The sequence below is a fragment of the Arachis hypogaea genome, chromosome 13 (genome assembly GCF_003086295.3).
Source record: "Arachis hypogaea cultivar Tifrunner chromosome 13, arahy.Tifrunner.gnm2.J5K5, whole genome shotgun sequence".
Lineage (NCBI taxonomy): Eukaryota > Viridiplantae > Streptophyta > Magnoliopsida > Fabales > Fabaceae > Arachis > Arachis hypogaea.
The window spans coordinates 1,494,092-1,516,993 of NC_092048.1; the positions used below are offsets into that span (position 1 = coordinate 1,494,092).

The 22,902-nt window shown below is 35.5% G+C and overlaps 2 protein-coding genes across 2 annotated transcripts; one reads left to right on the forward strand and one right to left on the reverse strand.

The window, feature by feature from the left end:
- The first annotated feature begins 9,595 nt into the window (after positions 1-9,595).
- LOC112736298 (uncharacterized) lies at positions 9,596-13,870 on the forward strand. Its single transcript, XM_072213014.1, has 5 exons — positions 9,596-9,965; positions 11,652-11,785; positions 12,083-12,145; positions 12,363-12,553; positions 13,505-13,870. The coding sequence occupies exons 1-5, from the start codon at positions 9,881-9,883 to the stop codon at positions 13,620-13,622; spliced, it is 591 nt and encodes a 196-aa protein (XP_072069115.1). The 5' UTR covers positions 9,596-9,880; the 3' UTR covers positions 13,623-13,870.
- A 919-nt stretch (positions 13,871-14,789) lies between these two features.
- On the reverse strand, positions 14,790-17,624 carry LOC112736299 (elongation factor Tu, chloroplastic). The gene is made up of 2 exons (XM_025785686.2): positions 16,540-17,624; positions 14,790-15,763 (listed from the first exon to the last, which is right to left on the reverse strand). Exons 1-2 carry the CDS (start codon positions 17,197-17,199, stop codon positions 14,954-14,956), a joined length of 1,470 nt encoding a protein of 489 aa, XP_025641471.1. The 5' UTR covers positions 17,200-17,624; the 3' UTR covers positions 14,790-14,953.
- Between the last annotated feature and the right edge of the window lie 5,278 nt (positions 17,625-22,902).

Below are 22,902 nucleotides of genomic sequence, written 5' to 3' on the forward strand. Positions count from 1 at the left end.
GTTACACCGTTGTGTATTCAACTACATAATTGTACATAAAATGTTATTGTGATTGATAATATAACTTACAATCCCTCTCCACATGTGAAAGAACTTTTCTTTTCACATTGTTTTATTTATTTATTTAAGAATTCAAGAGAATTAGAGCTACCAATATCATCATTGACATGTGGGGAGACATGATATTCACAAAATCACAACACAAGGTTGGTGAATATACAAAGTAAGGTCACTAAGTAGAATGTTCAAATTTAAACCGATCTAAATTAAATCGCTCATTTAATTTAATCTAAATCAAAAATCAATTAAAATCATACTAATTCGGATTTGATTGGATTTTATTTTTTACAAACCATTAGATCAGATCGGATTTCGGATCTACTTTTCATAACCGATTCAATCTAATTCAAATCGCACAATGTATTATAATATTATTATTTTTTTTATTATATTTACAATTATACTTATAACATGTTCAATTTGTTATACATTTTTATATTATTCATGTATTATTATTATTTAATAAATATTTTATATTTAAAATGTTATTTATTTATTTATTTTAACTAATATATAATTTTATTTCTATTATTATGTCATCGTTAGCTTTTTGAGATATTGTTGAGACTTGTTATATCATTATTGATTATTTAAAATTTGATGTTGAGACTTATTATATGTATTTGATTTTTTTAATTTACAAAATCACAAATCCAATTCAATCCAAACTGCTTAAAATTGGATCAAATCGGATCGAATTAAAAAAAAAAAAACAATCCAATCCAAACCACACTGCAAGTAAAATTAGTGTTCGGATCGAATGAATTTTTTACTCAAAACCGATCCAAACCGCACCGCGAACACCCTTATCACTAAGTATAAAAACTAAAAAGATATAACTCTTGAATGAAAAAGCATGCAAATTGAGACAAGCCCCACATGCTACATAGCAAGCACTTATACATAACCAAAAGGGTATTCCAAAAAAATACAATACTTTTTTAACACAAGCGACCAAAAGATAAAGGAAAAAACAAAAGCCAAAGACTTGAATCACCTTAGACAAAGACCCTCCATTCCGTTCATGGAATAACAAACAGCCTTTGAATTTGAGACAACACTTTAATTTCTTTACTTTGCCAAAAAAATAAAGTTAAATTATTAAATATTTAAAGACCAAAAAAAAAAAATTGGTCATTAAATTAAAAGATTCAAGAATAAATCAAATATATCAAAATTTACCGAGTCTATATATTTAGTATTTTCTGCTTTTAAAATTCTATAAAAAAAAGATATTTTTTATTTTTATTATTTTTTTTACATTCACAAAATTATAAAAATAAAAGATACTAAAAACAAAAATAAAAAACGAAAACACATACCAAACACATTAAAGATTTTAATTGATGTTCAAAAATTAAAATAAAATTTTATGATATTTCAATTAAGTTTAACCGAAATAGTATTAATAGAATCCCAATGTCCTAATGCAATTTGGATAAAAATAAAAAAGTGAAATAAAAAGAATGAATTTTGTTGAATATTCAACTTCAACACCACCATTCACTATATCCCTTTATGAACCTTAGCTTGTGGAAACGTGCAGTGGCAGCACTGTACACTAAAGAAAAAATTGAATGCATGCGGGAATATAAGATTACTATGTAACTCTCTCTCTCTCTCTCTCCAATGCTTGCAACACAATATTTCAGTACCCTTTTCTCTTGTTCCTTCTAATATACTTATTGTTTATTTATACCTCTAAATCTTTGTGATATAGGCCCTATATCTCATCATTAATTAGTAACAATCTAATAACTAAATAAGGATCTAAAAAAAAGTGTTTGACATAATTATTATTTATTATTATGAAATGTTTTATAAAAATAAATATAAAACCATATGTATATTTTTTGGTGACTAAATATAAAACGGATAATGCTAAGGAGACAAAAAAAAAACAACCAGAACTTACTTTATTTAGTATTTATTAATTGTCGCAACAATTAATAAATGTTAAATAAAAAAAGTTATAGCTGTTTTTTTCTAATATTTTTTTGTTACCGTATATGCATTCTCCTATATATCAATACATATTTATTAAAATTAAATTTTACAAGGATCTTTGAATTGATGAAGGACATGCATACATGCATAGTAACATTACTCTTTTGAGTGGTAATAAAATAGTGTTTATATTATATATATATAGTATATAATTACTATATGTCACACAAATCAAAATTTGTCTCTCTCTCTCTCTCTATATATATATATATATATATCCCCATCAAACACATTTACATCTAGGGTTATTCTCTCTCTCTCTCTCTCAAGAGATGTTGAAGCTCATCAAGAATAATAGTGTGTTGAACATGCCCTTTCAACATCATGATTTTCCTTCACAACTTCACATGTTTATTATCTTCACAACTTCAATAAGATAGAGAGGAAGAAGAAGAAGAAGAAGTTGAAGCCTATAATAGCTAGATCCATATTATATTATTATATTATTAATATGGGTTTAGAATTGAAGGCTCCTTAATTAATTTGTGGCCAACATCAACAACAAATCATGAAAATGGAATTCAAGGCCTCATCAAAATTCCATATCCATGGGGGAATTAAGCACTCCTGGTCCGAATCACTATATATATTATATCTATTGTTCTTCTCTTCTATCTTCTATCTTCCACTTTCTTTTTTTTTTCCCTTTAATTCTTAATTTAATTTTACTTAGCTAGATATTATATAGTAGTTTATGACATGTTGTAATGTTCATTCAGATTTATAATTGTAGTACCTAATTACCAAAAAAAAAAAAAAAGAGTTGTATTTTTCTAATAATACTAGCTATAATATCAGTTACTTGAAAGAGTTAATTGGGTTTGAGAATGTAAATTTAGTTACCCTTTAATTTGTTTGTTGCTACTCATTATTCTAGCTAATGTATAATACCATTTCTAGATTTGTTAATAATTATTATTATTTGCATTATTGTAGTGTTTATTTCTTCTTTTTAATGATTAATCTTCAAATGTTATCTAATATATATGATAATATTTTGATGTTTTTTTGGAAAATTATTACAACTATATATATATATATACCTAAATGAGATCTGGAACTTGATATATAAACCACTATGAAAGAAAAAAAAAAAAAGAAGAGAAAGGTGCGGTTAATTGATATTATCATTCTTTTTATATCCATACACGCTTTCAAATACATTTGGTTTATACAGTTATTATAATATTTGGTTTATAGATTATGGTTTTGTTCACTAGGAGAGTTTTTTTTTTTTCCCCAATTATTCAAAATGTGACCATGGTTTGAGGGTATCTGAAATCAAAGTGACTAAAGTGAATTCTCACTTGAAAACAATTAGAATAATTTTTATGTGAAAATAATAATTAAAAATTATTAAATAATTTAATATATTTGATTAAATTATTTAATGTAATACATATGAACATCTTAACTATTATTCCTACATTCAAATTAATCTAATCTTCATTCAAATAATTAATCACCTGAATAATTATCTCATCATACATGAAATGGATGAGGAATATATATATATATATATATATATATATATATATATATATATATATATATATATATATATATATATATATATATATATATATATATTTGTTCCCTTTTATTTATCTCTATCTACATTTTTTAGTTGAGAATGGTAGGTCGAAATGTAGAAAGAGAAATGGGTTATAATTTTCTTTCTTATTTATTTTCGATTTTTCATAACATATGTAACATAAAAATGAAGAGATAATTGAATATTAATTAGTAATACAGTTTTATTAAATTTATGAAATCAAGTAATATGTTTATCTTTCTTATATTGAAATGATAGTATAAATAATATAATTTAATTTAAAAATTCGTTTTTAATGTGAAATTAAGGTAGTTTTGAAATAAAAGACTATGTATATATTTGGCTGCTATTTCTAGCCTTATAGGACTATATGTTATTTTATCGATATATTAATAGACATAATCATGATCTAGGTTGACTCTATCCTTCAACTAAATCAACTTTAACATAAATTAAATTGGGTTAGTTTAATAGTTAATTTAAAGTAGGTGTTGAGAATTCGAATAAAAAAAATTATTTTAAATTTGGATATATTCTTACTAGTTACTACTAATATAAAACTTGCTTTAATTTATATTGTTAATGACTTTAAGAAACATAACATTTTTTTTTCTTTTAGATTATCTTTAATGATGAAAAGCTTTGGTTGACTATGGTAATGTGTTGTAAATGTGGCTAGTGAATCCTTGGCAGGCACCACCTACGAGACACACACACATACTCAAAAACATAGTAAAGCTAATTTTTATCATTGTAATCATTTGTGTCTTTTTCTTTGGTTTTTGGCTTTTGCAATTAGGTTAATCATGACAAGTAACCAAAGTGTCAATTTGGGCACATCTTACAAAGTAAAGGTGAAAACTAAAAATGAAAATCCCTCTCTCTATGTGGAGCAACCATCATATGATAATATCATTTATGTAGTATTTGTTTTCGAAGAGAATGGATCCTCTCAATTTTTTTATCAATTGAGAGATTAAAGTGTAATTTTTCATTATTAATTATTATAAGTAGAATTAAAAGAAAACATGAGAAAAAGTATATTGAAGGCTTATAAATCACATTTTACTTTCTCAATTTTTTTCAATAATTAAGAGGATCCATTCTCGTTTTCGAATTGATCGTAAAACTGAAGATTAAAATTTAGTATTATTTGATGATAAAAAATTAAAATTAAAATTTTAATTTTAAAATATAAAATTTATTTTTTTAAATATTTTTAAAAAATAAAAATATAAAAAATTAAAACTTTAATAATATTTTCAATAACTAAGGATATATTCTTATTTTATTTCTATATTTATCTTAAATTAAATAAATACTAAGATATAATTTAATTATGTACATTTTATACTAAATATAATATAAAAATTTAATTTAATTTTAGATTTAAGTCTCTATTTCTCTGTCTCTCAATTTTATTTTTTCTTTTAAATACAGTTTTAAAAACCGAATTGTATAAGAAGACAAATTAAGTTTTCAATGTAAACAAATAAAGTAAAAAATCTCATGACTTTATGAAAAATAAAATGTTATTGAATTTGTAAATTACTTTCTTCTTTTTTCTTTTTTTATATGAAGCTTATATAGTAAAATGAAGAAGAAAATTCATTTAAAAATATTTGTGTATTATATTCGAAAATTATTGCTACATGTAAGAAAAAAAAATTGTAAATACTCTTACTAATAATTTTCATTTTCATTTATTTCAAATAAATTATTATCAATTCAATAGTTAATTGTAGATATGAATCTGTCGCATATCAGAGTTGTAGATACCAATAAGTTGTTACATACACAAGATGAGATTCGAATCATCAATATTTGTCTAAGTACTAATGAGCTAATCACTTCTTCAATCCAAGTTGTTACTAAGTACTAACTAGCAATTGAATATTTTTCATTTTGGTTCACTTTTTTTTTTGTCTATTTTGTTGCTTAAGTGTACAATTGAATGTTTCAAATAACAGGCCCATTTTGTTTTTGTATTCATTATTTTTGGAAATGGGTCTTCAATTGAATGTGAATTTTTTTACTGAATTTGAAAATAAGAAATTGTTCTTATGTAAGGCCATAATCTCAATAGAAGGAGAATTCTGACGAAATTTAATATTAGACTATTAGTTGTTGATTTTTGCATAGTTATTGAAAGATTAATGCCTATAAACAAGAAAGTAAGAAATAAACAAAGCAATTATTCAATAACATAAAAAAAAAAAAAGCAAAGCAATTATTCTCCTAATTTGGAGTTCCTTATTTATATAAGCATTTTATTGAAAAATATTTTTGAAGATATTATAATATTATTTTTGTTGTCATATTATAATAGTATACATGTAATAGTTAATACTATTTTAATACACAAAATTTTTCTTTCATTCTTATAATTTATTTGTCAAGGGTATAAATATTGACATAACTAAAAGAGCGGCTTGTTATGTTCTTTGCTAGGTTCCGTAAATTGAAATATGTTATATGTATTACTTTTGTATAATTTTTTTTACATATTTTAATTTTTCTTTGGAGAAAATATCTAAACTTAAAGTGATTTGAGTTTAGATGTGACGCTTCGATTTGTTCATTGGGATGGTGAAATTGTCCGACGTCCACGAATGGATGATGATGGGAATATTTATAAGAGACTCTAATATTTAAGTTAGCAAGAATTTTAGACAAATTTAAATAAATCAAGAATGAAAAATACTTGAAATTGATAAGGTATTTATAAAAAAAATGATGACTTGGTCATCACTTCTATATCTCTACATTTACGATAGTAGATGATTTGGTTTTTAAAAAATGAGTAAAAGACAAATAGATCATTGATCTTTTTTAACTGTAGACATTTAAGTCCTTTAGGAATCTCTCACCTTTTAGAATGCGTGACAATTATGTCCCTCCGTAGAGTCAAAGTTAAAAAACATAACGGAAATTAATGATATGTCCATTACGGTGATGATGTGGATGATTGGTAAAAAATAATCAGACAAATAGGTCCCTCACATGAAACACTGCCGTTTTGAAAGTGAATTCTATATCTTCCAAATGTATCGAAGCCATGAAATTTCATCAATCTTAAGTGGTGACTTATACCCTTTATTCAATAAAGGGTTTATCCAAATCCAAAAGGCCTTGGATACAATAGAAGCCGAAGTGAAACCAGTGACATTCGATATGGTCTCAAATACTTTGATTTCATCATTAATAGGAACTTGTGAGTCTTCACTGGACTTAATCCCAGTTGACCCTTTGATCCCAACACACAGAAGAAAAATTGATATAGGGAGATAAATGAAAGAAACTATGTCATCTACCATGAAAGTGTCAACATCTAAAGTGGAGAAACGTATAACCCCGGAAGCTGTAAACAAAGAAACAACAATGAAACTTGCAATCCAATAGATTCTAAGTGACACAGGATGATTAACAGCGTCAAATCTCTTTTTATGGATGATCATGATTGCAAGCACAATTTGTGTTATTGCCTGAACCAACCAAAACACTCCATCAAGTACCTTCCATGGAGCCTGAATTATAGAACTGCTAAACACCAAGATGGAAGCAACAATGGAAAGTGCAGCCAAAACAGATGTTGCAATGAGAGTTAGCTTGAACCATAAGATTGTTATTTTGGTGAAACTCCTGTTGTTTCTGATAAGGGGCTTATTGAGCTTATTGTTATGGTGGTTATTGTGGCCGTTGGAAGTGATGCTGCTGCTGTTGTTGTTGTTGCCATTTGAAAAGAACCTTTGGTAAGGATTTATTATGGCCAACACAGAGAAGGTGAACGAGAGAAGAACATCAACAGCAGAAAACAAAGCTCTCTGAAGACATGGTGAAAGGAACACATACTCAAGCGAGATCCTCGCAGCGACACCAACCCCTCACAGCAGCGATTACACTGTGAACGAAAATGACTACCTCACCCCAACAACTGGTGCCGCCATGCCAAAGCAGCTGGCTCCGAAATTCGCCAACTCCTTCCTCTCGGAAACTTGGATCCTGATGCGTGCAACTTCATCAACATCTGAAGAACCTCAGAGCTGTTCCTGTCGCGCCTCATGGTACTCACCATCATGGGCTTCGTGATGGCCACATTGTTCCACAACCCCAAACAGAATCTTCAGGAAATCACCAACCGCCTTAGCTTCTTCATCTTCACCGTCTGCCTCTTCTTCTTCTCCTCAAACGACGCCGTCCCCGCCTTCATCCAAGAACGCTTCATCTTCATCAGAGAAACCTCTCACAATACCTACAGAACCTCTTCCTACACCATCGCGGCTTAATCACTCACATGCCTTTTCTTCTCCTCCAAGCTTTCATTTATGCCGCGATTGTTTGGTAACGGCGTCGTTTGAAGCATAAAAACCAATTTGTCCATTAACAATTTGTTCCTCATTCACATCAACTAAAATAGACAGCTCAGTCTCTACCCTCCAGGTCAGCATTTTTCATTGTCGTTTTGAGCTCCAATTCGACGGAGGGGTATAATTGTCATGCGTTTCATCCGCGTTTAAAAAAGTCAGGGACTTATCTGTCTTTTATTCTTAAAAAAGTTATCCCACAATGTAATGTTTGCTAACTTATAGATAACATTTGGAATGGTGAGGAAACAAGAGTTTGATTATTGTACAAGTCGATTTATTACAATAAGGCTTTAGTTATATTTTTCTAACATACAAAAAAAGATATGACTTAACAATAATATTGTTAATGTCCACATCATTAACTCTATTAATTATTTGTGTCAAATTTAACAATAAATAATATTAAACTATTCAAAATTTTTTGGAACAAAAATAAGCCATTTTTGAGTGTGTTTTTTGTTCATCAAATAGTTTTGTGGATGTTCAAATTAGTATATTAAAATAGTTCAACTTATAGCGATTTTTTTTGTGTGGCTAGAAAGAAAACAAACAACAATCGAGAAAGGAAAAACAAACAAGAAACTGCTTAAGAAACGCAATTCCGTTGAATACTACTCTCAAACTCCTTCTAAAGTAACCGAAGCTCCACTTAGGGAGAAAGGGTTCTCATTGCCGTCTTTGTCATGATGTCTGCTACTATGTTTGCATCTCTCAAGATCAATCGGGGATCAGCAAGTCATTTCTAAGACATGATATCTCGAATTTTCAACACCAGATGATCAATAAAATCAGAGTAATTCTGTAAATTATTGACAATAATAAATGCATCTACACAATCTGTCTCACATATAACATCTCTTTGCCCCGAGTCCCAAACTAAAAGAAAACCTCTCCAAATAGCAAACAACTCTCATTACAGAATACTATGACTCTCCATTATTCCCAGACAGCCTTGTTGCCACTTTTCTTTCCAATTTCTGCAAACACAAGCAAAACCAACCCGAACACTATTGTCATGATAGCTAGCTTGTATCACAATTAATCTTAAAGGTACTTACCGAGAGAGAAATCTAAGAGCAACTAATGGTGAAGAGGATAGACACTCGTTACAACTCAAATATTCTGAAACTCCTTTTCCAATGACAAAGTCATACCAATCACCTTGTCCGTGGTCTAAGGTTCATGAGGATGAAATATCTTGTTATTTCTCGAATACTAAATTCACCAGAGACCATAAAAGATTCTAAAGGGGTGCTACTTGCTATTATATAAGAACCAATTCATCAAATTCAATGGTTGATCTCCAAAACTTACCAAACTAACTGTACTTTTGGACAATTTCAAATGCAATTCAATGATTTACATAAACTTGATGTACTACCCAAATAAATAAATATAATCAATTTCTATTTATTGCATTTGGATAATTTTAAACTCTAATTTATTTAAATAGGTCATTTGCCCCCTCATGCTTAAAACAAAATATTTAAAAATTGGTTAAACCCTAATTTGAAAAAATCAAACTGAGTTGACTCCGAAAACAGAGAAAAAAGAATGAGAGTAAAATACTAAAAATTATACATTTTAATAAACAAAAGGCAAATAATGGGAATAAACACAAAATTAAAAAAAATGGTGAAAGTGGCAGATGTCAATCATCAAGTGTCAATCTTCTTTGTGTGTCAGAGAAGAGAGTTTGAGTTAGTGTCAGACGCCAAATTCATTCCATCTTATGAAGTGATCATGGTGACGATGATGATGTTGATGTTGATGATGATTATGATGAACCTATGAACCCCCCCCCCCCCATAACAAAAACTGAAAATAATAATAATAACTTTCAAAGTTTGAAGAAGAAGAAGAAGAAGAAGCTACTTTCACTGTTACCACCATGAATTTACTTCACTTCAGAGCTTCTTCCACCATTCATCATTCTTCCTCTCACCATTTCCAACCTTCTAGACATCTTCACTCTGGTACATATATTCATATTTCATTCTCTCTTTTTCTTAATTTGAATGTCTCTTATTGTTCATGAACCGAAACCCCCCACAAAGTGAAACTATTTGGGTTTGCATTGTATAGCATAAAGTTTCAATCTTTGTTGGATTCTATGAACACCCATCACTCATTTTTTTAAAAATAATTTCGTAGACCTTATTGTTGCATTAAGTTCCGAGGATAATCATTGTTTTAATGCTTGTTTTGTGTATTTTTTTCAAAAAATATCAATTGGACCTGAATTTGCTGTTAACCGTTACTTGTTCTTAGAGTCTCCACATTTTCATGGATCATGATGAGGAAGGAAACAAAAGAAAATTGCAGGTTGACTTTTTTTTAAGGATAACCATAATTTCTTTGTCTTGAATTTATTGGGTGAATTTAATTCTTGGTTCTCTGTATTTTGGATGTTTCACATTATTATATGATTTAAAAAAAAAAAAAATTAAAACTGCTTCCATATGAAGCTTTCCATGTGTAAACTCTTACCATATAGAGGATTTGCTTACATAAGATCATTTAATTCTTTTTATTTTTTTATATTTTTTTCTGCATGATAAATAGTTCCTCTAGAAGGGTCTGTTTTGTCATCCTCTCTCAATTTGATAGTAAGATTAGAACACAAAAGAGAGAGTGAGTGATGCTGGTTCACAGAGAAAGAGAGAGCTTGGAGGGTGGTGGTGATGGTGTTAGTTTTGGTGAAGGTGGCATTATGGACAGTCTTGAAATGCTTCCATTGGATTTTCCATTGCTGGATGATGATTTTATGAGTTCTTTTATTGCTAGAGAGATTGGGAATGTTAATTGGGAAGCTCTTCTTAATGAAGAAGCTGCTAGGCTTCGAGGTTCTGAGGCAACAAACAAAGAAGAAGGAGGCGATTTTGTTTTTGATTTTGATGATGATGACGATGATGCCCTTTCTGGTGATGCTGAAATTGAGCTGTTTTGTTTTTATTGATTTTAAATTATGTGTGATTTTTTTTTATTCGACACTGGTTAACCCACTAGGACGACGAATGTCTTAGGTCTAACGAACTCTTACATGTATAAAGACTTAAACCCATGTCTGCATTTGTGGGTGAAAATGTTTGTTGTTTGAAAAATGAAGCCAGATTGATAGTTTTTTATTTCTTAAATTTTCTTGACTGGGAATTCTATGTCCTGAATTATATGCAAAGCTTTTAGTTTTAGTTTAGTTCTGTTCTGTGTTTGGATGGAAAAGAAGAGAAGAGAAAAGGGTGAAATTGGGAGGGGCATAAACAAAACAAAACTCTCTTTGTTTTTGAGATTCTTGGGTTATGACAATTGTCCTGTAAATCAATTTTATGAACACAATTTCTCTAATTTTCAACCATTTTCAACAATGGAAAAAGGGAAATGAAGCTTATTACTTAACCTCCAATTTTCTTCCTTTACCATTCTTGTCCTAAATCCTCTGAAATAAGAACTTGCAAACACGCACTAAAGAGTTCTAGGTGCAAGGAGAGTGAGCATTGTGCTTTTTTTCTTCTTGGATTTTCTTTTGATCTTAATTGCATCAGTGTATAACATAGAATTCATTCATTTTTCCTACTGATCTTTTTCATTCGAAAACATGCGAAATGCGGTTCTTGTCTTCTGGAAGTAGCCTGCTAACACTGATACCATTTTGAATCACACAGAAGAATTTTCAGTGTTCAATTACACTGATGAGGACGACGATTCCCAATCTCTTATCCGTTGTCGCATCTGTGATCTTGAGCTTGATTTTCCTACACCCCACTGCAATTCGGAGACCTTCGATCCAGCTAATATGGTATGACCTTTATGTATGTGTGTTTAGGATTGGTAATTGCTGGTTTAGACTTTGTTCCATTTTCCTACTTTTCATTGATTGATTGGTAAATTGTCCATAATCATTGTCATAACTTGTTAATGTATAGATTTTAGATCCTTGCTTAAACACAATTGAATGAGAATCAAGTACTCTAGCAGCAACTTTTGTGCTTGAAAACAAAGGAAAAATGAACTAGGAAACATTCAATTATGCAGCAAATTAAGTTATATTAAATTTTGAATTCTCTGTCTAAAAGCATCAATATTCATATCTCAGGTTTGTCCTGTTTGTGATGAAAAGTTGGGGGAGACTGCAGCAAGGAAATTCATCTCACTAAAGGTATCTACTCGTATGTTGCGATTGTTGTGTTCTAAACAAGGTTATCAACTCTCGAGTTAACTCTTAAACTCTTACAAGTTTATCTAAGATCAACCAGTTTGGCTGAACTCTCGAGTTTGATAACCTTAATTTCCAAATGCTATCTAAGCTTACTTTTCAGGCTTTAGGACAATTTGGTTTTTGCCTCACTCAATTTCAACATCTTTATCTGTGACAGAAGTCGAAGTCTAGGAAATCCATTGTCAGCTCTGGCGAATCGTCTATGCGTGACAAGAAACTTGCTGCCAGGGCTAGCCAACATGAACCAACACATGGTTCATTTTTCTCGTCGTGTGCTCAAAACCGGAGCAGTAGCCATCGTCGTGTGGATTCCATCAGCAATGCCTCAGACATTTCATCCACAGAAAGGTATAACTCCGTTTTCAATTTCTATTTTGTAATGGTTGCAAATTGGTATAAAAATAAAAGGAATAAACTTGAGAAACCTGTAGTTGAAAGCAGGTAGCATTTAAAAGATTGTAAGAAATGGTACTAGGATCTTTCAACTAAACTCATGAATTGTCTATCTGAATTCACTATCAATTTATCCCTTTCAACGTAATATACATCGAATAGAAACAATGATATCTATGATCTAGGAAGTTGGAATAGCAGATGTTGTTTCTTAATGTATAAATTATTGTATCTTAGTACATTTCTATATTGGATTTGACTTTATTCATTGAAGATTATCAATATTTGACATTCAATTTTGAAATCTCTATGAATCTCCAAAACTATTTTGAAGTGCTACTATTGTTTTGCTTCAATACATTCCTAAAACATAAGTAGTTCATGCAATGATTTATGAGTTCCTTATTTACACATTATAAAGGTATTCGGCTAATCAAGCCCTTGAAGCATGTAAAGAAAAATTTTCAAATTCAAACCCTAATTAGGACTGACTAAATCTTTTATGCGCGCTTTTGTTTTCTTAGATTCTTCCTTACATTAATAATGCTATCCTTATCAAGCATTTCAAGGAAAATAACTGATAGTTATGGAAAAGTGTTCTTAGATTTTTTATATTTTGCCTTGATTTTTCACCTCTTTGGTTATAAGAATTTTCTATAAGCCGCCGTGCAAGTGGTCGATACGGTGTTATCTACTTACTCCCTCCGTCCACTGTTATTCATCTTCTTGAACAACACAACAAAATGATACATCAAAAAGTACATTGACTTTTCTTTTAATGTATCATTTTGTCGCGTGTTTAAAAAGACGAATAAAAGTGGACAAGCAATAAACTAATGTTCATGAAAAGTAATTCTCTACTTGAACTTGAACGCCGTGATGTCGCTGATGGTTTTATGATTGCAGCTCTGTGATAGGTTCACCAGCACTAACACCAGCTATGACTGATGATGAGGAGAATGTTGAAGAGAGAAGGCTGAGAGCATCTTTTGCTCAAAAATTAGTACTATCAACTATGATCTAAGGAAAACATGGTGCTATCAAGTTGCTTGCACCTTCAGATTAACTAAGGCACTTAGTTTTACTTTGATGCATTAGTTTTTAGTTAGAATATCAATTTATGAAGGAATTTTGGTAGTCAGAAAAGGCTAGAAAAATTGATGGTTGCCCCTTTTTTTGAGGCTGTCATTGAACTCTAATTATATATTTGCATTTACATAGGACTTTGTTTTGAATTATTATTTCATAATCAAGGTGTCATGATTGACCCAATTCATAGCTAGCTTATTTAAGTGATTATTGGTCTCTTATAAGTGTTTTATCAATGAGAAATACAGAGATAGAGAGGCACTGAGACAGAGACAAATATTTTAAGATTTTACTTTTGTTCTTGTCTCTACAACCAAAGGATTTTCAAAACTATTGTTCATTTTGATCATGCTAAAGAATTACACATACACAAAACTCTCATAACTCCATTACACTTTATTCACGAGTTTATTTACCAACCTGCATAAATTGAACCAAATAAATTTTAAAAAAATTAGAGGATCTTTTACTATGAAGTTTTATCCTTTTTTGTTTTGATAAATATAAAACCATTATCTAAACTAAATCCCCAACTTTAGATCTTCACATTCATTAATAAAATCTTTTTTAAGGTGTTTATTTTTATGTTTTTTACTTTTTACTCTTATCAGTCTTCTTACATGAAAGCAAAAATAAGTGAAAACATTCATGAATCGCAAAATTATTGAAATTGTATTTTTTTTTCTCTTTTCTTTTAACGCCGTGATGCGAGTTAATACCCTAAAATCTACACATTCAGATTTAAAAAATTATACATCCAAATCATAGTTTCTAAAAGGGAGATTATTGTAATTTACTCTAAAAGAAATAAAAGAACCTAATCCATCCACATATACCAAAGCTAGTTACATGGGGTAAAAAGGATGTTTTCTCTTACAATTTGCTGCCATGCCATATCTTAGAAAATATGCCTAGGATTTCTCTTCTATTGACTCTTGATAAGAACATCATCTTTTGGAACACAATGTGCCCTCCTATAGAAGAATTATTTGTTTATGCCTGATTATAAACCTTATATGTTTATGCAATATAAGAAATTCTTCTGCCCAAGTACTCAACAGATGCAAAATAAGAGAGAAGGAAGTTAAGTAAATGCAGAGCATTGGGAAAAATATTATCCAGCTTGACTAAACATCATTTAGAAACCTACAAAATATAAGAAATTGGATATACGGTACAAGTTGTGTAAAATGAGGGGGGAAAAAAGGGGGAAAAAAATTAATTGCATGTCCACCATTTAAGAGTCATACTGAAAGTTCATCCAAATTACTCAATTATAGATTGGATAACGCCGGCTCCGACGGTCTTCCCTCCTTCTCTAATAGCGAACCTCATTCCCTGTTCACAAGCCACGGGCTGGATCAGTTCAACCACCATCTTAACACGGTCACCAGGCATAACCATCTTTGATTCCTCATCCTTGTCATTCATGATTTGAGTAACCTTGCCAGTGACATCGGTGGTCCTCATGTAGAACTGAGGCCTGTACCCGGCAAAGAAAGGTGAGTGCCTCCCTCCTTCTTCCTTCTTCAAAACATAGACGATTGCGCTGAACTTTGTGTGTGGTGTGATGGTTCCAGGCTTGGCCAAAACCATCCCTCTCTGAATATCGACCTTCTGAATACCCCTAAGCAACAATCCCACGTTGTCCCCAGCCATCGCCTCATCGAGAATCTTCTGGAACATTTCCACACCAGTCACAGTAGTGTTCCTAGTTTCCCTGATACCAACAAGGTCAACCGTATCTCCAACCTTAATGGTTCCCCTCTCAACACGCCCTGTGGCCACCGTTCCACGACCAGTGATTGAAAACACATCTTCCACCGCAAGTAAGAAGGGTAGATCAGTTTGGCGCTGTGGGATGGGAATGTAACTATCCACAGAATCCATAAGTTGATAAATCTTATCCACCCACTCATTATCACCACGCTTGATTGCGGGATTTTCCATCAAAGCTTCCAAGGCCAACAGAGCAGAACCGGAAATAATAGGAATGTCATCACCGGGGAACTCATATGAGGACAGAAGCTCACGAACCTCAAGCTCCACAAGCTGCAAAAGCTCCTCATCGTCCACCTGCAGCAAGTTTGGTACACAAAATTCAAGAAATACCCGTACATACAGTGGCAATGCAAGAAAACCAATCAAAAGTCAAATCGAGATTGCACAAGCTCCAAGTTGAACATGTGAGTGAGGACATCCACCAATCTCCCAAAGAACAAACCATTTAAAATTTTAAATTGTAAAATTGCAGCTATAAACGACCATCATTTTCTCTAACAATCTTAGACTAATTTGGTTCGACTCAACTCGTTCTGTAATAAAACATGCATCACAAATTATACATCAACAATGATCCAAAGCAAGTTAGTTTATCAATCTCCAATCTCGTTGCTGAACAAAATAGTTCACCTTGCCATTTCCTTGCCCAAAAGACTAGATGAATTTGTCATTTTCAAATCCAAGATGACAACTTTGCGCCTATGTTTTTTGGTCATGGACAATTTAATACTGTGACTACTCACATGATAATAGTTGAGAATGGTTAGATAACAATTCGTCAAACATGTCAAGCCATCTAACGATTCTTAATAGTTCTCAACTATCATCTTTACATGAAGACAATTTCTAATGGTGACCATTTGATACACTACTAGCTTAATCCTATCATCCAATCACATGATTTTACTTCTAAAACTTTCAAGTTCAAGATAATGAATGGCTGAGTCAAACATGATAATCACAATACACAATTGCATATTAGTATAAGATTCATGCGCTACACTGAAAGTATATCAAAATTAAAACTCGAATAGAAATTCATGAGTTGATTATAAGCAAATTTTTTAAACCTGGTCTTGCTTGTTGAGAAAGACAACCATGTTGGGAACACCAACTTGCTTAGCAAGAAGGATGTGCTCCTTAGTCTGCGGCATGGGTCCGTCGGCACCGGAAACCACCAATATAGCGCCATCCATCTGCGCAGCTCCGGTGATCATGTTCTTGACGTAATCAGCGTGTCCAGGGCAGTCCACGTGTGCATAGTGGCGGTTCTCCGTCTCGTACTCCACCGTCGCAGTGTTGATGGTGATTCCACGCGCCCTTTCCTCCGGCGCGGCGTCGATCTCGTCGTACTTCTTCGGAGCGCTGTTTCCGAGGGCGGCGAGAGCCATGGTAAGGGCGGCGGTGAGGGTGGTTTTGCCGTGGTCGACGTGGCCGATGGTTCCGATGTTGACGTGTGGCTTCTTACGTTCGAATTTTCCACGCGCGGCGCGTACGGTAAAGGTTTTGCGGCGGGTGGTGGTGGGAGTTGAGGTGGAAGTGGAAGAAGGAGTGAGGTGGAGGATGGTGGAGGGGTTGAGGAAGGAGGAGGAGAGTTTAGTAGTGGCTGATGAAGAGCGGAAGATGGTGGCGGTTGTTGAAGAAGAAGAAGAAGAAGAAACGGTTGACGCATGTGAAGGTATGATGAGTTTTGAAGAAACTGTGGCTGCTGCTGCTGTTGAAATTGCCATGGTTTTTTTATTTTTTTTTTTAATTGGTTGAAGAGAGAATGAGAAAAGAGTGAGTGAGGGTTTTGAATGAAGGGAGGGAGAGGAAGAGGACTTTGGTGTTTGGAGATGTTATCTATTTGGTGTTGTTTGTGTGGATGAAGATAAGACTTGAGATAACCTCACATATTACCCCTTTTCCTTTTCCTTTTCTGCCACATTTTTTTGGAGGGACTCACTCACCACTCACCACCCTCTCTTACTCACCCGGCCTTAGGAAATTTAATTTAACTATTTAAGACATACATGATACAAGGCATACAACAATGTAATGTAGCTAGGTAAGGAAAAGAATAAATAAAATGGAAGCTACTATTGTTTACTCCCCCAAGGCCCTTATGATCTTGTTCTTGTTGTAAGATGATATGTTGTATGTAGAAACGGCCTGTAGAAAGTGTTTTAGATGTCCACAAGACTTAAAATCATGTTGTTTCGGCCTTCATTGGGTGCAAACAAAAACGTCGGATAATAAACATTTCATGTCATAAAACTACTCATCTCAAAAGCTTAAACTGATTTTGGGACCTTTCGGATCTAGAACTCTAATACTGTTCATACCCTGGCCCAATAAATAGGGCCCAAGATCTAAGCAAAGAAGCCCAACCCAAAGGGTTGGCCCTCCTCCAGTACCAGCCTCCGTCCCAGAAGTCGGTACTAAACACGACCTACTCCAAAGAAGTCGGATACGAGGGTTAGCTGGCAGATAACACTCATTCGAATGAGTAACTGCCCCTGGAAACTCTCTAACCACTTCATAGAGCCATATCTTAACCTCCCTAAGATATGGGAACGGTTATCCGCCTAAAAAGGTGGCACTACTTCAGCGGTGGTTATTGGTTCACCACTATAAATACCCTGACTTCCCTCAGGTATCACTAAGTCCAATACATTCTAAACTTGCTCACACCCTTGCTAACTTAGGCATCGGAGTGTCTTTGCAGGTACCACCCCCCATTCTTTTACACGTACAAGTCGGACGGAGGAACACCGAGTTTCAGGCAAACGCGATAGTCTCCTCCCTCACTCGTTTGGGCCACCCAACGTCATCCGGCCCACCAATCTCTGGTTACCCACCGTAACATTGGCGCCGTTGCCGGGGACCCGAGAGATCAACCAGTGATGGCGGAAAGATCCCCTGAAGAAGGTCATGTGGAGACAGATTCTGATCAAGAGAATTTGAACACCGGAAACAATGAAGCAGATCAGAACCTCCACCAGGAAGCTAATGATCAACATAGGGAAGGCACCTCCGGAATCAAAAATCCGAAGGTGAACTCCTCGGAGGGGCGCGAATCGGAAAAAGAAGGACCCTCCCACACTAGTGAGCTTATGGGGTTAATCCATAGCCGCCTCGAGCAGCTAGAACAGGAGCGGGAACGACAAAGGGAAGCTGAAAAGAACCTAAAAGAGGAGATGGAGCGACGAAAAGAGTTAGAAAGAAAACTCTTAAAATTAGAATCCTCCTTCAAAAGTCGGAATTCCCACGGCGATAGAGAAGACTCTCCTTTAGGAGAGAAAGATCCGTTTAGCGAGGACATAATGAGGGCAAAAGTTCCGAGAAACTTTAGAAGCCCCGATATGGACCTCTACGATGGAACCACCGATCCAAAGCATCATCTGAGCAACTTTAAAAGTCGGATGTATCTGACCGACGCCTCTGACGCTACGCGATGCAAAGCTTTTCCGACAACCTTGTCAAAAGCAGCGATGAAGTGGTTCGACAGCCTCCCTCCGAGGTCAATTACCAGTTTTGAAGACCTCTCAAGAAAGTTCTTGATGAGGTTCTCCATACAGAAGGATAAAGTAAAACATGCACCAAGTCTCCTGGGAATAAAACAGGAGGTCGGAGAGTCCTTACGGGCCTATATGGAAAGGTTCAACAAAGCATGTTTGGAGATTCAAGACCTGCCCACCGAAGCAGTCATCATGGGGCTAGTCAATGGTCTTAGAGAAGGTCCCTTCTCACAGTCCATATCAAAAAGACACCCCGCCTCTTTAAATGATGTACAGGAAAGAGCCGAAAAATACATCAATATGGAAGAAAACGCTAGGCTAAGAGACCCAAGTTTGCGACTCGGGCACCCTCCCTCAACGAAAGAGAGGGAGAGGGAAGCGAAGAAGAAGGAAGAGCTCGGCCTTGATAGGCCAAGAAAATATCACTCTTATACTCCATTGAAAGTCCCTGTAGTGGATGTATACAGAGAAATTTGTAACACCGAAAGGCTGCCTCCCCCCAGACCTATTAAGAATAAAAAAGGAGGAAGTCGCGGGGATTACTGTGAGTACCACAAGATATATGGGCACTCTACAAACGACTGTTACGACCTTAAAAATGTGATAGAAAAGCTGGCCAGAGAAGGTCGGCTTGACAGATATCTCATAGAAAGGTCGGACAGTCATGGAAAAAGAAAGCGAGATGATATGGACAAAAGAGACCCACCACCGCAAACTCCGGAAAGACATATCCATATGATCTCAGGAGGGTTCGCAGGAGGGGGACTCACGAAATCCTCTCGTAAGAGACACCTCAAGAGAGTGTACCAGATTGAAGAGGGGTCCTCCGACCTCCCCACCATTTCATTCACAAAGGAAGATGGGCGAGGAATAATCCCGGGGCACGACGACCCAGTAGTGATCACCATGATCCTGGCAAATGCCCATCTACACAGAACACTAGTAGACCAAGGAAGCTCGGCGGACATCCTATTCAAGCCCGCCTTCGACAAGCTAGGGTTAGAGGAGAAAGAGTTGAGAGCCTACCCCGACACCTTGTACGGACTAGGTGACACGCCAATAAAACCACTAGGATTTTTGCCCCTCCACACCACCTTTGGAAAGGGGGAGAAATCAAAGACTCTGAGTATAGACTTCATAGTCATCGACGTGGGGTCAGCCTATAATGCTCTAATCGGCAGAGCTACCCTTAATCGACTCGGAGCGGTGGTATCGACACCCCACCTTTGCATGAAATTCCCGACCCCAGCAGGGATAGCAACGGTGAAGGGAGATCAGAAGCTAGCAAGGAAATGCTACAACGAAAGCCTAAACCTGAGAGGAAAAGGCAAAGAGGTTCACACAATAGAGCTCGGTGGAGCAAGGATTAAAGAAGAGTTGCGACCCCAGCCCGGGGGAAAAACCGAGGAGATTCAGGTCGGCGAAGAGGAAGGAAAAAATACTCACATAGGAGCCAACTTAAGGGAAACCTTAAGACAAGGATTGACTAAACTCCTAAAAGATAACTCCGATCTCTTCGCCTGGAAGGCCTCCGACATGCCTGGGATAGACCCCAAGCTCATGTCTCACAAGCTCTCGGTCTACTCAGGGTCCCGACCTGTGCAACAGAGAAGACGCAAGCTCGGCCCAGAACGAGCCCTAGTAGTAGAAGAACAAGTGCAGGCGCTCCTAGAAGCCGGCTTCATCAAAGAAGTCAAATACCCAACATGGCTAGCCAATGTAGTGCTAGTCAAAAAACAAAATGGCAAATGGAGAATGTGCGTCGACTATACCGACCTAAATAAGGCATGTCCCAAAGACCCTTATCCACTACCAAGCATTGATGCCCTAGTAGACTCTAGCTCGGGTTATCAATACTTGTCATTTATGGACGCCTACTCGGGATATAACCAAATCCCGATGTACGAACCAGACCAGGAAAAAACATCATTCATCACGCCCAGAGCTAACTTTTGCTACGTGGTCATGCCATTTGGATTGAAAAATGCAGGGGCCACATATCAGAGGCTGATGAACAAGGTGTTTTCCCCTCACTTAGGAAACTTAATGGAAGTATACGTCGACGATATGTTGGTAAAGACCAAGGAGGAAGTCAACCTCTTGTCTGACCTCTCACAAGTCTTCGACACCATAAGGTCGCACGGGATGAGACTAAATCCTGCAAAGTGCGCCTTCGCAGTGGAGGCAGGAAAATTTCTGGGATTCATGCTAACACAAAGAGGGATTGAAGCCAATCCCGACAAGTGTAGAGCTATCCTAGAGATGAAAAGCCCGACTTGTTTGAGAGAGGTCCAACAGCTGAATGGCCGACTAGCAGCTCTCTCCAGATTTTTGGCAGGATCAGCGCTAAGATCCCTTCCACTGTTCTCCCTACTGAGAAAAGGGCACCAGTTTGAATGGACTCCTGAATGCGAGGAGGCATTCCAGGAGTTCAAAAAGTTTCTGAGCCAGCCTCCTATCTTGACCCGACCTATACCCGGAAAAGACCTCATCCTATACCTCTCCGTGGCAGACAGGGCTGTCTCAGCAGCCTTGATAAGAGAAGAGGAGGTCAGGCAACACCCAATCTACTTCATCAGTAAAGTTCTACAGGGCCCTGAGCTAAGGTACCACAAATTAGAAAAGTTCGCCTACTCCTTAGTAATAGCCTCTCGAAGGCTACGGCCTTACTTTCAGGCTCACACAATAAGAGTCCGCACGAATCAACCCATGAAGCAAATCCTCCAAAAAACGGATATTGCAGGAAGAATGGTACAATGGGCAATAGAGCTCTCCGAGTTCGACTTAAAGTATGAAACTCGGACGGCGATTAAAGCCCAGTGCCTCGCCGACTTCGTTGCCGAATATGCAGGGGATCAAGAGGACAAACCGACTACTTGGGAACTCTATGTGGATGGATCCTCCAATAAAACAGGAAGCGGCGCAGGCATAATATTGGTAGATGAAAGGGGAACCCAGATAGAAGTTTCCCTCAAGTTCGAATTCCCAGCTTCAAATAATCAGGCAGAATACGAAGCCTTGATCGCAGGATTGAAGCTGGCTGAAGAAGTCGGTGCTACGAAAGTGATGATATACAGCGACTCCCAAGTGGTGACCTCTCAAATAAGTGGGGAGTACCAGGCAAAAGACCCAACTATGAAAAGGTACTTGGAGAAAGCCTCGGAACTCTTGGGGCGCTTTGCAGAAACCGAGGTGAAGCACATAACTCGGGATCTAAACAGCAGAGCAGACGCCCTATCCAAGCTAGCAAGCACCAAGCCAGGAGGAAATAACAAAAGCCTGATTCAAGAGACTCTCCAGGAACCTTCAGTGGTAAAAATGGAAGACACACTAGAAGTCCTTGAAGTGGTCGGATTGAACCTCGGATGGATGAACCCCTTAGTCGAATACCTAAAATTCGACATCCTCCCTAAGGAGGAAAAAGAAGCCCAAAAAATCCGAAGGGAAGCACAACACTATACCTTGGTGAAAAATGTTCTCTATAGAAGGGGGATATCAACACCATTGCTAAAGTGTGTGCCGACCTCAAAAACCACCGAGGTGTTGGAGGAGGTACACAGTGGAATCTGCGGAAATCATCTCGGAGCCAGGTCATTGGCCAGGAAAGTGATCCGAGCAGGATTCTACTGGTCAACTTTGCAGAAAGATGCCACAGAATTTGTGAAAAAATGCCAGCCATGTCAAGTGCATGCAAATTTCCACGTGGCTCCCCCAGAAGAGCTCATTAGTATCACTTCTCCATGGCCCTTTGCGAAATGGGGAATGGATTTGTTAGGTCCTTTTCCCCAGGCGCCAGGACAAGTCAAATACCTAATAGTGGGAATAGATTACTTCACAAAGTGGATAGAAGCAGAACCACTGGCCACCATCACCGCACAAAGAAGTCGGAGGTTCCTCTACAAAAATATCATCACAAGATATGGGATACCTTAC